We start from the raw sequence: 15,192 nt of genomic DNA, 5'->3' as shown, positions 1-15,192 counted from the left end.
TTCTAGTACTATGCAATAATTTCTTATTATGAAAAATGGTTTTTCCATAGATCGGAAGTAGTTTGTCCCGTTTTAGTAAAAGATAATGTGGCAAATATTACTGAGGCACACAATTATATATTTCTTTTCTAAATACACGTTTCTGCAAACTGCCTTTGTAGAAGAGCATTCATTTGATAAGCCTTGTTTTGCATTTAATTCGCGATAGGAAAATGAGTTTTCATAGACTAAAGATAACAATTTTAAATCTTGCCTCATCCCCGATACTGGCAGATTACTCTTCAGATAATAGCTGTTCAGCAAGTATTTCCAAAGCTGCAGAAAGTAGTCTTTCATCTCCATCATCTAAGGTACCATGACCAACCCAACTCGACACTTCGTCCATTTTATAACTCGCACCATGCCCCCCGTCTATTCTAACAAACTAATATACCAATTCACACGACATCAATTTCAATAAAAAGTTTGATACTATGAAGTTTCGTAACCTACACATGAAATCAAATGCAAAGAATACGAGTGAAGAATTTCCCCACTTATTACAAGCATATAAATTCTACTGTTGAAGGAACCCTATTTTTAAGGTGCATATTAGCATGACGTCTTGCCTTTGCGTCCTTCTTCCTTTCTCTCTTTCCCGATTCTGATCCGCTATGATGCCAATCCCACGACAAATTAGGAACAATAACAAGTTTTTCGAGAGCAACAACATTCTCCATCAAGAACATGACATGTTCGACAGCATTTGTACGATCACAATACCCTAATACTTCTACTACCTTGATGTAATGGTGGGGGCATTTGGCAGCTTTCTTTATTTTTCTCCCCTCATTAAAATAGTCCTCCCAGAATCGCAACTGCATCAAGCAAACAATCTATTAGTGGAACAAGAACCACAATTGAGTCTACACATGACAAATAGAATCACCATTAACCTCAGGAAGTCATAAGACCAACGGAACTACAAAAGATTATATACTTATCTCCTAACCTATGATACAAGTAACAAGAATCACCATTAAATTCAAAATATCTTTTCTCCAATATAAGGTTTCACGTCTTTTCTTGATGAAATCTACGCACATTTGTGCCTAGATAAATCAAGAAGCATCTAGAATACTCAAGAGAAGTTTACCAACTAAGCAAAGTCGGCAAGTCCAAACAGCTCAACCCATATGTTAGAAACTTCATGATATTACTAACGTATAATGAATAATATGTCGGTTATATAGTAAATACAAGTCGGTTTGCTAATATAACCGACTTTACTAGTGATAAGTCCTATATCTAAGCTTTGTCACTTTTCTCCTCCATTCAAATAAAATTACTTTCAAAGTTTTCTATTCTATGCAAAAAATATACCTTCAACGCAAGTCTCTGCAAGTAAGGATATGCCTTCATAAAAGACGATAATTGGCTAAGACTCAAGTTGTAATCTCCTTCGACTGTTAACTCCAAATGCTTGAGATTTGGTAATATAGGAAAGGTGTAATCCTTATTGTACTCCTGAGAACCAAAAAAGAGAGTGAGTAACTACATAATCAAACGAAACAAAAAGAAAAGAAAAACAAAGCATAAATGCTAACCGATCCTTGAGTATTGATCATGAGAGTCTCTAGCTGATAAAGACAACATGCAAGTTGGGTAAAGGCAAGTCTCATGAAAGCAGTGGAGGCACATAAACGAGCAATGTCATTATTTTGACTAGTAATGGCTACCTCAACCAGAGAGGGTACATTACTGAGACGCAAGTCTATTGCAATCCCGGTGTGAATAAACGAAACAAGGTTTGTGTCAGAAATTTCAACTCTTTTGAGGTCATAACAATCGTTTAGTTCTAAGTACTTCAAAGCAATTGATGAATCGACAACTCTTAAGTTAACTAACTTTTCGGCAAAAGACACTGATAATCGCTCAAGAAATGGGCAGACTGACAAGAAGTGCTCTAGAATTTCTCCAGTCACATCAACAAAGTGAAAAGAAAGAAATTTGAGGGATTTAAGTCCAACACAATGCCTTGAAGCAAACCCTGCTTCGAGACCTAACAGTTTGCGGGGAAACATATATGAATCTTTGTTGACTCCATATTCCTTAACAAAATCCAAGACCAACACTTGAACTCTCCTTTTCAATGCAAATTCAATCCATTTATCGATGGAACTTGTAAAGCGGCGATCTAGATCGAAGCAAGCCCTAAATAGTTTGATGTTAGGGCCAGAATGTTGTTCCACTACACTATTGACCCAATTGACATACCTATGGCTTTTCTTGTTTTGCAATGTTCGACTGTGGTATTTGAAGCCGATCAAAGTTTCCTCGGGATCAAAATCAAGTGTCGAAGTAGACGATGCCCACGCATACCGCCAGTGCCTTGAGAGAACACTAGTAGCCACTGCTTCCTTTAGTGGCAAGAGAGACAATATACTACCAAGAATTTCATGTGGCAACTCACTGATGCGGTCCATCAAATATGGCAGTAAGTTTTTACTGTTGTTAATACTAATCTAAAGGAGGTCTAAATCTAATTGACGCTTTCGTTAACACTTATCAGGCTGCCTTTGCAGATCTCAGATATCCAATGCTCCTAGCCGTAGGTTTGTCTGTTCATCGTTGCACTTGTAAGGTTTTTAACCCCTTTTTTTTTCCTTTTCCGATTAGAAATAGGATATGATCGTCTTTTTCCTTCAAAGACTGGGAACTTGGAATAGAATAGGTAGGAGATCTGACACCGACTAGGAAACTTGGAATACAGTAGGCCGTGGGAATATGGTGGTGCTGTGGCGGTTTGATAACACAATTAATTTTGGGTTTTCAGGTTGCACTCTGTATTTTTTCTCTCATTATTATGATATAAAAAAATAATTCTATCTAACACATGTGGCAATTTAATTAATTTAAAATTAATGACATGTAACCAAATTTAGTGTGCCTAGCATTATTGTTTTAATTTAGTGTGCCTAGTAATTAGAAAGGAAAGAAAAGAAAAACTCGGCATCAGCAGCATCAGATGAAGAGTCTGTCTTTTTTTCTTTTTACTTGTGGGGCCCACTTTAAACGGAGTCCTACAAGTAACATTAATTGTATTAATTTAATAGAAATATTTTTTATTTTTTTCAATACAAAATAAGGAAAGTTGGCATTTAAGGAGCGCATATTAAATGTTATTTAATAAAATTATATATTGCTATAATAATATATCCTGATTGCTTTGGATTTCCTATATTAGTAGGATAATATAAATGTTGGTTTTTTTTGTGTATTATTGTTTTCTTTTTTGTCAATAATAATTAGTAATTTGATGATGACAAGATTTTGATTATATAACTTGATATTTTCTTATAATTTTTCGTTGAAGACTTTATTTTAAGAAGCTCTATCCCTTGTTTTGGCACAGGATCCCTAAAATTTTAGAGCCGCCACTAGTGCCGCCCAGGGACGGACCCAGAAATCTTACCTTATGGGGTCATAGTGTAAAAGTTCGAAATTTTTTATAGATCAAAATAACATTAGAAATGAAACGTTCATTCATAATTCATATAAAAAAACAACATTACAAACTACAATTGTCCACGACGAGATTTCATATTTTGAAAACGTAGCATTATAACTTCATTTTTAATACAAGCAAAAATATCATTCTCAACGTAAACAAGCAAATTATCACTCAACAATTGATCTTCCATTTTGTTTCGAAGTAATAACTCACATCAATTAAAGAGAACACTAAATTTGTACCAATGAACTACAAAAAAATTCATATATGAAACATCCAATAAATCGAAATAAAATAATAAAATCATAATTTCAATTCAATTAATTTAGGCTTAGAGTTAGAATTTACTTGAATTGTTATGCGGTGGATGTGGCAGCAAGCTTTTGGCAGTGGCGGCAACAATTGAGGAGATGGGGGTTAAAGGTTTTGTTGTGTGTGTGTGTGTGTGTGGCTGGGGGGGGGGGGAGAGGGATGGAGGGTTCAGGACTAAAGAATTGGGGTTTTGGACGTTGCTGGGATCGGGTGTGGAGGGGTATTAGAATAGCTGGGCTGTTTTTATTTTTATTTTTAAAAAGAAAGAAATTCGCTGGGCTAAAACGACGTCGTTTTGCCCAGCATTTTAACAAAAAATGAAGCAGCGCGCTGCTTCTTCTTCTTCCTCGTGCAGCAGCCATTTCGTTCAGGCCAAACAATAAGCAAGTGGAGGGCATCCATGGGGTCGCACAGTCAGCTTAAAGGGACCTTCAAGCTTATTTCCATGGAGTCCATAGGGTCGCTTGACCCCATTGACCCCACTGTGGGTCCGTCCCTGGTGCCGCCTTGCCGCACTTTATCTATAACAATTATGACTATAATGAATGTATATATTATTAATTAATTATAAAATGATATTATGAAGTGGGCCAAATATTCCATAAATGAGATCATGTCTATAATCCCATTACTTCATCTTAATCTGATTTATGTGTTACAACTTTCAAGTTTAAATTAGCCTAGATATTATGAAGTGGGCACCCAAACCTAAATTGTAAAAATCAAAATATAGATAAATGCAGGACACGTTTTCTCATGAATTCATAATATTTGAACCCAATACAAAGCCGACAGCTATTTGAGATATTATGGCTAGACTTATTTTGAACAAAAGCCAAACCCAGTAGGCCAAATTACTACCATCAGTCTCCAATCACACTTGAGCCCTACAACAAGATGTGCCTTTGTTTTTTTGTTAGAAGATTCCTACGTGACCAGCTAGGTTTTGCACCTAAGCCTCAAACATCCACGTCAATCACCAAAAAGGGGTATGGACTTTGCTGGCCATTCTATACCAATTATGCATTCATTAGTCAAGATTTTCTTCTCGTTTTAGCCTAATTATTAACAACCCCAAGGTTGTTAATTGAAAAATAAATAAATCTTCAAGATTTGACACGTATTTTTGAGCGATTTTACATATTTACATAACGGTAATTTTGTATGGTTAGTGAGGAATATAAATGGACTTTTATTGATACTGTACCATATATATATATATGGTATACTATATATACCATATTGATACTATACCATATATATGTGGGCGAAGGACAGAGTACTTTCCCACTTATATGTATACCTTTCTGCAAATTGCCTTTGTAGAAGAGCATATATTCAATTGATAAGCCTTGTTTGGCATTTGATTTGCAATAAGGAAAACGAGTTTTCATAGACTAAAGTCTAAAGATAACAACTGGGCTAAAAGTTCCTTTCATGAAAATCTGTCATTTAGTTTAAAAATGCAACGAAGTTTTGGATCACGAACCATAAGTCACATTCAAAAGCAATTTTTTTGGGCAACCACAACCAAAATGATGAGCATTAACTCATTTATCTGAAAGCTCTTGCGTGCTCCCGGAATAATGTAATCAACCTTGTGCAGATAAGCATCTATCTAGTAGTTCAACCAAATTGGGTTGCTTGCAATATTTGCCTGCTTTGTCTCCAAACTCCCAGTTTTACACTCAAACCTCGATGCTCATATAAACTACTCTAGATTATAAGAAGGGAGACTTAAACTCGGGTGTAATAGATCCGATACACTTTCTTAACCAATTAGCATAACCAAAAGTTCGCTGGTCCAAGAAAAACAAGAAGATCGCTAAAAGCTTGTAATAATGACAATTCATGGATAAGAGGAGATTTGTAGCCATGCATGTAGACGTACTAGGAGAACAGGAAACAAGGAGAGGTTCATTTTCATTTTGTGGTGATAATAGGTGGCTTGGGAGACTTCAATTTTGGTTGCTTAACTTGTGGTTTGTGGTGACCATGAAAAGGGACAAAACCGAAAGCTTGTTTCTATTGCCAACGAAGGGAAGGACTTTGGTGGCATATATCAATTATTTAGTCTATAGATTCCAACCCTTTGCTTGTACGCAGATTCCAACCCTTTGCTTGTATGCAGATTCCTTCCCCCCTTGGGATTTCAAATCATGGGAGAACCATACAAGTGAGTCAGATATAAACAATGTTTTGTTGTCTCCTAATATATATTGTATAATATACCCAAGGGGTTTGGTCTAGTGGATATCCTGGCTAGGCCTGCAAGTGGGCGAATGTTAGCTGGCCTCAGTGAGGTCCAGCGTTCGAATCCCACCTTGTGAAAAACACCCCCTGGGGAGAGTCAAATCCGTTCAGGTCTACGACTCGGAGTGGTTGCTCACTTGCTATTACCAAAAAAAAAAAAATATTGTATAATATTTGAATATATTATTAAATTAGTGTGGCTGAAATTACTACAAAACCCAAAGTTAATTCTGTATTTTGAAATCAATGGTATGGTAAATTTGGCATGAAATTGACAATTATAATATTAGGTAGGGATGACCTAATTGGTGTGTGTGTGTGTGTCCATTTGACCAAATTGGTCAGCACAAAGAAAGAAATGGGGAATGCAACTTTTAACCTAATTGGTGTACGTGTCCATTTCACCACTTGTTTGAAAAAGAATTAATTCCATGTGAGGAGATGCCTAGATGGACAATCAGTCCGTGACCAGAGTATCTCAGATTCAGATATATTCTTTCTTTGCTATGCTAATGTCACTTGGTTACTTGAGGTTTTCCTTTTTGGTAATCTGAGACTTGAGGTTTTACAATCAGATTTGATAATGCTCAAATTTCCAAGTAGGATCTAGAATAATGCACATTCACTTATTAAAAAGACAATAATGTAGCATTATTGTTAAAAAGATGTGTATATTCTCTTTCTTTCTAACCACTCTACAATGTAGTTTAATGATCGAAATTATTTATCGTTTAGATACTTTATCTATGGTCATTCCTACAAATACATTTCATCTGATAAAATAAATTGATTATGATAGTAATTAAGTGGTTTAATGTTGTCCGATTTGATCCCATACTCAAACAATTTCGTTCAACCTATCCAAATATGGCTTAAACAAGAATAAGGATTTAGTTACGTTGAGTGTTGAACAATAAACGTCATAATTCGAACTCTTAAATTCTCACACAAATACAAAAACACTCGAATACATGTGATACATATAATATTAAATTCACTCAATATGCGTAGTTTGCGAGTGGTTACATATAGTACATCTGATCATCGAACATGGTTTTTTTTTTTCATTCAAAAAATAAATGAAGGAAATAAATAGAAAAAAAAAAGAGCAAGGAACTAGTTTTGAAAGGCTATATGAGTAAACTCCCTTGGCAAAATCCCAACGACTAAGATCCAATCTTCGCCTCAAACAAAGGAACGGCGCATATAACATAACATAACAAACAAAATGATTTTTCTAAAATCTCTCAAACCCGCAAATATTTCGTCACTCAACGCCCACACTGTCACCCACACACACACCCTCTTTCTGGCCTTTGCTGCCCTCTTTGCTATTTTCCTCCATTTCTTGTTCTCCTTCTTCGTCTTCTTCAAGCTTTGTACTCTCCGACGACCCGAAAACCCACAATTCTAACCCCGCCCACATGTCTCTAGAATGACCCGAACCCGGCTCCTCTCCTCCGAACCCGACCCAGACACCAACCGCTCCAAACCCACCGGCGGCGGGGGAGTCACCACCGCCATGAGAGTTATTGTCCCTCTACAGGGCGTGGTTCAAGGAAGAGGAGGCCTCGTTTTGGGCTCCGTCATCCCATGCGCTCTCTTCTATTTCCTCCAGCTCTACTTGAAACGACACCGCTCGAACCCAAACCCGCCCACGCCTCCACCTTCGCCCGACTCCGACTCCGAGCCGGCTGGGCAGTTGGTGGAACTACCCGTTCTGCCACGGTCCCTGTCTCGGACCCTCCTCTCCCCCAGATGTCCCGGAGGACCCGTTTACGTTTCGGGTCGGGCCAATTCGATTTTGAAAGGTGGCCAGTCGCCGTACGAGGTTGGGTTGAGGAAGGTATCGGAGGATCCGTATGACGAGTTAGGCAATCCGGATGGGGTCATTCAGCTGGGTTTGGATGAAAATAAGGTGGGTCCAGACTCGAGGTTGCTTTGGCTTGTGTTGCTTCAAGTCTTTTTCTTTAGCTTTTTTCATCTTTTCAAAATTTAAATTTGAAAAAAAAACGAATATTGGTGTAAATGGGTTTTGTTGAATTTTGGTGTGTGTAGCTATCGCTGGACGTGGTTCGAGATTGGCTTGTGGAGAATGCAGAGGACGCAATTTTGGGTGGCGGGGAGCTGGGCATAAGTGGGATTGCTTGTTACCAGTCTTTTGATGGCTTGATGGAGTTGAAAGTGGTATATTTCATATTTTCTCTGACATCATTATATGTTTGTGTGTGTAGAAGAATACAAATGCGAATCTATAACGAAAGTTATGTCTTTTCATGCAAATTTTTTAATTGGATTTTACATTTGTACTTTTGGAGCATATTCTGTAGTTTGCATATTGCTGAGTGCTTAAAAAGAAATCGACTTTTGTCTTTGGCTTTCTGTTTGAATAACTCTTGATTTGATGACTCGAAACGGTTGAGGTTTTGGTGGAATATGCATCTAACTTACAAAATTTACGTCCAGCACAAGTTGCAATTCACAAATTTTGTGGTTTATCGAAATGGGGAAGTCTCTTGACTGAATAACACTTGATTTTGGGGTGACTGGCAATGGTTGAGATGTTGGTGGAATATGTACCTAACTTTCAAAATTTATGTTCAACTTTAGATGGTATTCAATTTTTGGCTGTATCAATGTGGCAAAGTCTCTTGACACAACTGCTGTTAAGGGGCTTTTTGGAGTGGTTCAATGTCTCTCTGAATGATTTATAACTTGATGGTTGATTATTTGCACCTTTAACTAGATCAATTTGGACTGGTATTTTTTCTTTTTATTACCTCTCTAGAGGAATTATAGGTCGCCGGTCAGACATTAATCTGTTATGCAATGTGCAGGATTGTTTTTGTGATGTATATGCATTTACTTTTATACTTAAAAGATTTTGCAATTGAGATCCAATATAGAATTTATTCCCATGAACAGTGTTTCTGATTTCTTCTTTGTTGAAGATCATCTCTTTGTATTGCATTGAGATTTTATACCCTCTCTAATATTTCTAGTCCAACAGGCTGTCGCAGGATTCATGTCTCAGGTCATGAAAAATTCAGTGTCCTTCAACCCCTCACAAATAGTGTTGACAGCTGGTGCGACCGCTGCCATTGAGATACTAAGCTTCTGCCTAGCAGACAGTGGAAATGCATTTCTTGTTCCTGCACCATATTACCCTGGGTAATAACTATTATCTAATCTCAACATTTCTGAAGAGTTTCTGTAGGTAAGCTAATATTTTCTGACTTTCTGAACATGACTTGCAGTTTGGACAAAGATGTAAAGTGGCGAACTGGAGTTGAAATAATACCTGTTCCATGCCGTAGTGCTGACAAATTCAATTTGAGTGTAACTGCTCTTGACCGTGCATTCAACCAGGCAAAGAAACGCGGTTTAAATGTTCGAGGGATTATAATTTCAAACCCTTCAAATCCTGTTGGCACTTTGTTTAGTCGTGAATCACTTTACAACCTCCTAGACTTTGCCCGAGAGAAGAACATACATATAATCTCGAATGAGCTGTTTGCTGGATCCACACATGGAAATGAAGAGTTTGTAAGCATGGCAGAAATCGTTGAATTGGAGGATCTTGACCAGAACAGAGTACATATAGTATATGGTCTATCTAAAGACCTCTCTATTCCAGGTTTTAGGGTGGGAGTTATCTACTCCTTTAACAAGAATGTGCTGGCTGCTGCTAAAAGGCTAACAAGGTTCTCGTCCATTTCCGCTCCATCCCAACGGTTGCTCATCTCTATGCTTTCAGACACCAAATTTGTCCAAAAGTTTATTGATGCCAATAGAGAGAGACTTAGAGGAATGCACCTTAAATTTCTGACAGGGTTGAAGCAATTGGGCATTGAGTGCACAAAGAGCAATGGGGGTTTCAACTGTTGGGCTGACTTGAGTGGGTTAATCCGCTCTTACAATGAGAAAGGGGAGCTTGAGCTCTGGGATAGGTTGTTGAATGTAGCTAAGGTAAATGTAACTCCCGGATCTTTGTGTCATTGTATTGAACCCGGATGGTTCCGGTTTTGTCTTTCGACATTGACTGAAAAAGATATTCCTGTTGTTATGGATCGAATTCGGAAAATTTCCGAAACCTGTAAATTACAAAGTTGAAATATTGTTCATTCCTTCCCCAGGTTCAGGTTGCATACAAATTTTTAAAGGAATAGCTCTTGCTGTAGCATCAAAGCCTCTTTTGTATCTGGTCAAAGCAGAACTTCCCCCTGAATCCGGGAACTAAAAGTGCAATCAAATTTCCAATTGACCCAGTCCAATATAATATTCTTAAAATTCTGAAGCTACTTGTGCTAGGGTTCACGTGACAAGATCTGGAAGTCATTTGATTTTGGATCTTGCAGTCTAAGACAACTCATGCTTCCTACACAATTTTTCCCTGTACATTTGCCCATAGCTCATGGCTGCATATAGGGATAAATTTGTAATTAAAACATTTATTTAAAGGGAATGAGATGAGGGGTGGCGGTAAAAGCAATCAAACCAAAAAGAAGACATTTGGTTATTGTTTCCTGTTGTTAATTCTCATTATTAAAGGGGACCCGAAGACTGGGTCTACCTTTGAAGAAACCAAAAACAGAATAGGTCTTCCCCATGTTTGCACATGAAGCCAGAACAAAGTATAACTACACTTCTCATAAGCAATTGTCTTATTGATGACATACAGTAAATGAATGTTTTTTATTTGCAAGATTGAAAAATGCAAAAAACAATTGATTTTGGTAAAACCCCAAATGAATACAATGAATTTTATCTTTTTTTCCTATATGTAAAACCTTCTAGTCTCCCCACCTAATCCAAGCTTCATCTCAGGTAAACTACTATCTTGTGACCTCTACTCTGGTGAAGATGCATCATTGATCTGATGCTGAGGTAAACACATAATTCATGATTTCATTTTGATAACTATGACTCCAATCCATTTCTGATGGATTCAAGAACCTGAATAACCTCAGCCATGCTTGGTCTTTTTGAAGGGAGCTCAGATGTACAAATCAACCCCAATTTCATAACCTGAATCAGTTCATTCTCTACCAAATCTCTTAAGCTTCTGTCCAAGCAGTCTGAAGCAAAGCCACTCTCCAGTAACTCCCTAACATATTCACACAAAACCACCACCTCGTTTGCGGTTGGTCTCTCTACTGGTTTCCTCCCAGTGACCAGTTCCAAAAGAATTACTCCAAAGCTATACACATCACATTTCTCACTTAGTCTCAGACTTTGAGCCAACTCTGGTGCAACATACCCTACAGCAGTGTGGAATTTGGTTAAACCATGATTATCCAAAATGGGAAGCAGTTTATTCAACCCATAATCAGACAACTTTGCCTCATATTTCTCATCCAAGAGTATGTTAGTGGATTTAATGTTGAGATGGAGAATAGGAGGTCTACAGTCATGGTGAAGGTAGGCAAGAGCTTTCGCCGTTCCCACAGCAATCTTAAATCTCCTAGACCAATACAGTTCACTATTGCCTCTGCTAGTGCTTGGGCCTGGATAATGACGACCGTGTAGATTGTCATACAAATTCCCATTTGGGACAAATTCGGATAGCATCAACTTCATTGTTGAGGACCAATAGTAACCTTGAAATGCTACTAAATTGGGATGCTGAATGTTGCCCAGTCGTCCAATTTCTTGCTCGAATTCATCTTGGTTTCTGATCCTTCCCAGAGTTTCAAGCTTCTTAACTGCAATTGAGATGCCACCTTCAAAAGTAGTTTTGTACACTACACCAATTGATCCAACACCTATAATACATTCTTTGCCAAGCAAAGCTCTTGTGCCAGACTCCCAGTCTTCATACCTTGAGGGCAAACTTTTGCTGAAGAGAACCAGCTTCCCGATTATAACATTTGAATCAGTTGAACCAAGTGGCGTGCTCTCAACGACCATTGTCACATCAGCTTTCTTCTTTCTGCGGGCTCTGATGTTCATAATTGATACCAGACATACTCCACTAAGAATCACTGCAGCGGCAACAATTGCGATTATGGCAGGCACACGAAGAGCCTTGGGTTTTTTCGAAGTGGGAGTTAGAGTACCATTGCCATTTGCTGAGCAAGGCTTATCCAAAGGGGCACCACAGAGGAAGGGGTTGTCAATAAATGCATAAGAGCCATAACCTTGAATAGCTGTAGGAATGGTGCCTGAGAGTTTATTGGAGGAGAGATTAAAATAGGTCAACTTTGTTAGGTTTCCAAGGGAAGAAGGAATTTGCCCAGAGAGTGAATTTTGTGACAGATCCAGATATTGTAATTTGGCCAGGTTTCCTAGGTCTGGTGGGATGCTTCCGTTGAGCTGGTTTTTATGTAGGTCCAGGATTTCAAGGTAAGTCATGTTGTAAAGATTTTGAGGTATTTCTCCCTCCAAAGCATTACCAGAAACATCCCTGCAGCAACAATAACATAAAATATTTCTAAGTTAGATTGAAAGCAGTCTTGATGTAAATTTAAACAAATGTCGTTATAGTATTTGGACTTACAGCTCACGAAGAAACATGCAATTGCTTATATCATCGGGTATGTCACCAACAAGGCTGAGATTGTGCAAATCCAAGACCTGAAGTAGCTGAATGCTTGCAAGATTCTTTGGAATCGTTCCACTTATTGAATTATTGCACAATTGAATCACCAAAAGCCTATCCAGATTCCCAAGAACCTCTGGTATGCTCCCACTCAGCCTATTGTACCCCACCTCCAGAACCTTGAGACTTCTGCAATTTGTAATGCTCAGAGGAAGCTCTCCCTCTAACTCATTCCATGAAGCATCAAAATACTCCATTCTCTCACTACAAATTGCAATCTCAGGAATCTTCCCATAGAATACATTATGTGAAACATTGAAATAAGTAAGATTGCTTGATCCAAGAACCCCAAATGGTGCTGAACCTTTAAACAAATTGCTACCAAGATCCAATAGTTTCAAGCTCTGGCATGTTGAAAGCTGCTGCACAACATCACCCGATAAGGCATTGCTTCTCAGTGACAAATAATCTAACCTAGGAATATCGCAAATTCGCAAAGGAATGCCACCACTGAGATTGTTGAAGGAGAAATCAAACCCTTCAAGATTAAGGCAATTAGCCAATGACTCTGGAATTGAACCCAAAAGAATGTTATGAGACAAAGAAACAAACTTGGTTTTGTAACAGTGCTTAAACAGAGCTGATGGAATCTCCCCGGTAAAACCATTCCTTGACAAATCCAGAAGCCTAATGCTAGGCAAGTCACCTATAAACTCTGGAATCGGGCCAGATAACGCATTTGAGCTAAAATTGATCTTCCACAATGTTTGAATATCAGCATACTCATTTGGTATATTTCCCATAAATCTGTTCCCAAACAATGTCAAAACCCTCAGATATTTCAACCCGGACAAAGCCGGAGATAATACTCCACCTAAGCTAGTGTTCCACAGAACTATCTTATCTACAAACCCAGCAGAGTTACAGAACACACCAAGATAATCTTCACAAGGATTCCTACTAAGAACCCATGAAGCTAAACTATTGAGCGGATCATTTGTTACGTTTCCTTTAAATTGAAGCAGAATCTCTTTCTCAGTTTCTGAGGAAACCACAATGATTGCCAAAAAGAAAGGAACAAAGCATAAAAGAGCATGAGAAAGACGAAAAGTATGAAGCTTTCTCATGCTAAACACAGTTAATGTGAGGTAAAAGGGGTCTACCCGTTTGGCATTATGGTAATTGGATCTGATGGAGATAAGATCCGAGTTCTGCTGCTACTTCGCTTTGAGTGTTGCACTTATTTTCGAGTATGAGAAATGCCCCATCACGATCATGACCAAATAGCAACATTTTTCACCTTCTGGGTCTCACTGGAATTGCAGAAATCTCTGAGAATTAGACCACATTTGTACAAAAACAAAGAAAATACTAGTTTTAGAATCTCTGCTGGTTTTTCACTTCTGGGTTTGTCTCAGTCAAGGTTCAGAATTCAGGAACAATAAAAGATCCAAGATTTATGAACTGTTTTGTCTTCTGGGTTGAAGCAAAGCCTCAAAATTTGAGCTTGGCTTGAAGGGAAGGAAGAGAGAACAGAGAAGTAAAGGATGGCAGGCAGTTATGGGCTTAATTGTAAAAGGAAAATAAAAATGGAGGAAAATAGTGACCTCTGCCTTCGCTTGGCTGGAAAGGAAGCAGGTGAGAGAGTGGGAGCCAAAATTAATGTAACTGCTTATAATAGTCTGAAAATTCAGCAGTTCGCCTCCACTTAACAGAAGCTGAACCACGTGCATGCCCTCTCTCTCTCTCTCTCTCTCTCTCTCTCTCTCTCTCTCTAATCTGTATGTTCTATGTAGTATCTAAACACAATGATAATGTTGAATTAACAAAGAGAGAGAGAGAGAGAGAGTTCAGACCCAAATAAAACAAAGACCAATGCGTCTTTATTTGTTCTCTCTCGGAACCAAGTTGGGCCTCTCTCTCTTTCACAGCATTCATTCTTCCCCACCAACCATGCCACCACTTCCCATCACCACCATAATTGCTATGCAAGAAAATTAAAGAAAAAGAAGAAAAAAAAGAAAGTGAACAAGAAAGAAGAAGAAGAGGGTCTTTCTAATTTTTGTCTGCACTATTTGCTGACAAGTGAACAAACTCTCTCTCTCTTTCTCTGCTTTTGCATTGAACCGTTTCAATTGAAAGACTTTGAGAAGACATTTGTTCCCTTATTAACTAATACCATTAATTATTTAATCATCTAAGCATATTGTAATTGTTCTCTCTATAATAATACATCAGATCATTAAAATACAAACCAAAAAGAAGAAGAAGAAGAAAAAGTCGTCTTTAACGTTGCATTTGTATACTATATTTTCCAGCTGGAAATGACAAATCATCCGCATTAACTATAATGTCAAGTTCACAGCTTCCCATCTTAGATCATGCCACGTGGCCAACTGGGTCTCTTTCATTTTATCTTTTCTTTATTTATTTTTTTCTCAATTTGAGTTTCATCTTTTTCCATTCAAATATTGTCTTTTTGCATTTGACTAAGCAAAGATATGAAGAATCTTCTCAATGAACTTAGCAGACCCCAACCCAAATTTTGCTTTTAAAAGAAAATTGAAGAAAAAGAAAAAGTATTTAATACACC

General features: G+C 37.9%; 3 protein-coding genes across 4 annotated transcripts; 1 reads left to right on the top strand and 2 right to left on the bottom strand.

Moving 5' to 3' along the window:
- Nucleotides 1-274: 274 nt before the first annotated feature.
- On the bottom strand, nucleotides 275-2,465 carry LOC110773511 (F-box/FBD/LRR-repeat protein At5g22700-like). The gene is made up of 4 exons (XM_021978042.2): nucleotides 1,587-2,465; nucleotides 1,363-1,506; nucleotides 609-857; nucleotides 275-424 (listed from the first exon to the last, which is right to left on the bottom strand). The coding sequence occupies exons 1-4, from the start codon at nucleotides 2,463-2,465 to the stop codon at nucleotides 275-277; spliced, it is 1,422 nt and encodes a 473-aa protein (XP_021833734.2).
- A 4,780-nt stretch (nucleotides 2,466-7,245) lies between these two features.
- On the top strand, nucleotides 7,246-10,224 carry ACS10 (ACC synthase 10). Its single transcript, XM_021978010.2, has 4 exons — nucleotides 7,246-7,976; nucleotides 8,117-8,245; nucleotides 9,069-9,229; nucleotides 9,316-10,224. Exons 1-4 carry the CDS (start codon nucleotides 7,494-7,496, stop codon nucleotides 10,169-10,171), a joined length of 1,629 nt encoding a protein of 542 aa, XP_021833702.2. The 5' UTR covers nucleotides 7,246-7,493; the 3' UTR covers nucleotides 10,172-10,224.
- Nucleotides 10,225-10,710: 486 nt separating this feature from the next.
- On the bottom strand, nucleotides 10,711-14,782 carry LOC110773510 (putative LRR receptor-like serine/threonine-protein kinase At1g12460). 2 transcript variants are annotated; one of them, XM_021978040.2, is made up of 3 exons: nucleotides 14,207-14,782; nucleotides 12,558-13,912; nucleotides 10,711-12,464 (listed from the first exon to the last, which is right to left on the bottom strand). In XM_021978040.2, exons 2-3 carry the CDS (start codon nucleotides 13,724-13,726, stop codon nucleotides 10,979-10,981), a joined length of 2,655 nt encoding a protein of 884 aa, XP_021833732.1. In that variant the 5' UTR covers nucleotides 13,727-13,912; nucleotides 14,207-14,782; the 3' UTR covers nucleotides 10,711-10,978. The 2 variants fall into 2 exon arrangements, with proteins under 2 accessions (XP_021833732.1, XP_021833733.1); XM_021978041.2 differs by having other exon boundaries at nucleotides 12,558-13,641; nucleotides 13,763-14,775.
- Nucleotides 14,783-15,192: the final 410 nt, after the last annotated feature.

Source organism: Prunus avium, chromosome 5, assembly GCF_965620075.1.
Source record: "Prunus avium chromosome 5, drPruAviu1.hap1.1, whole genome shotgun sequence".
Classification (NCBI taxonomy): Eukaryota; Viridiplantae; Streptophyta; class Magnoliopsida; order Rosales; family Rosaceae; genus Prunus; species Prunus avium.
Note: the sequence above shows the minus strand (reverse complement) of the source record. Positions and strands in the feature narration are given on the sequence as shown.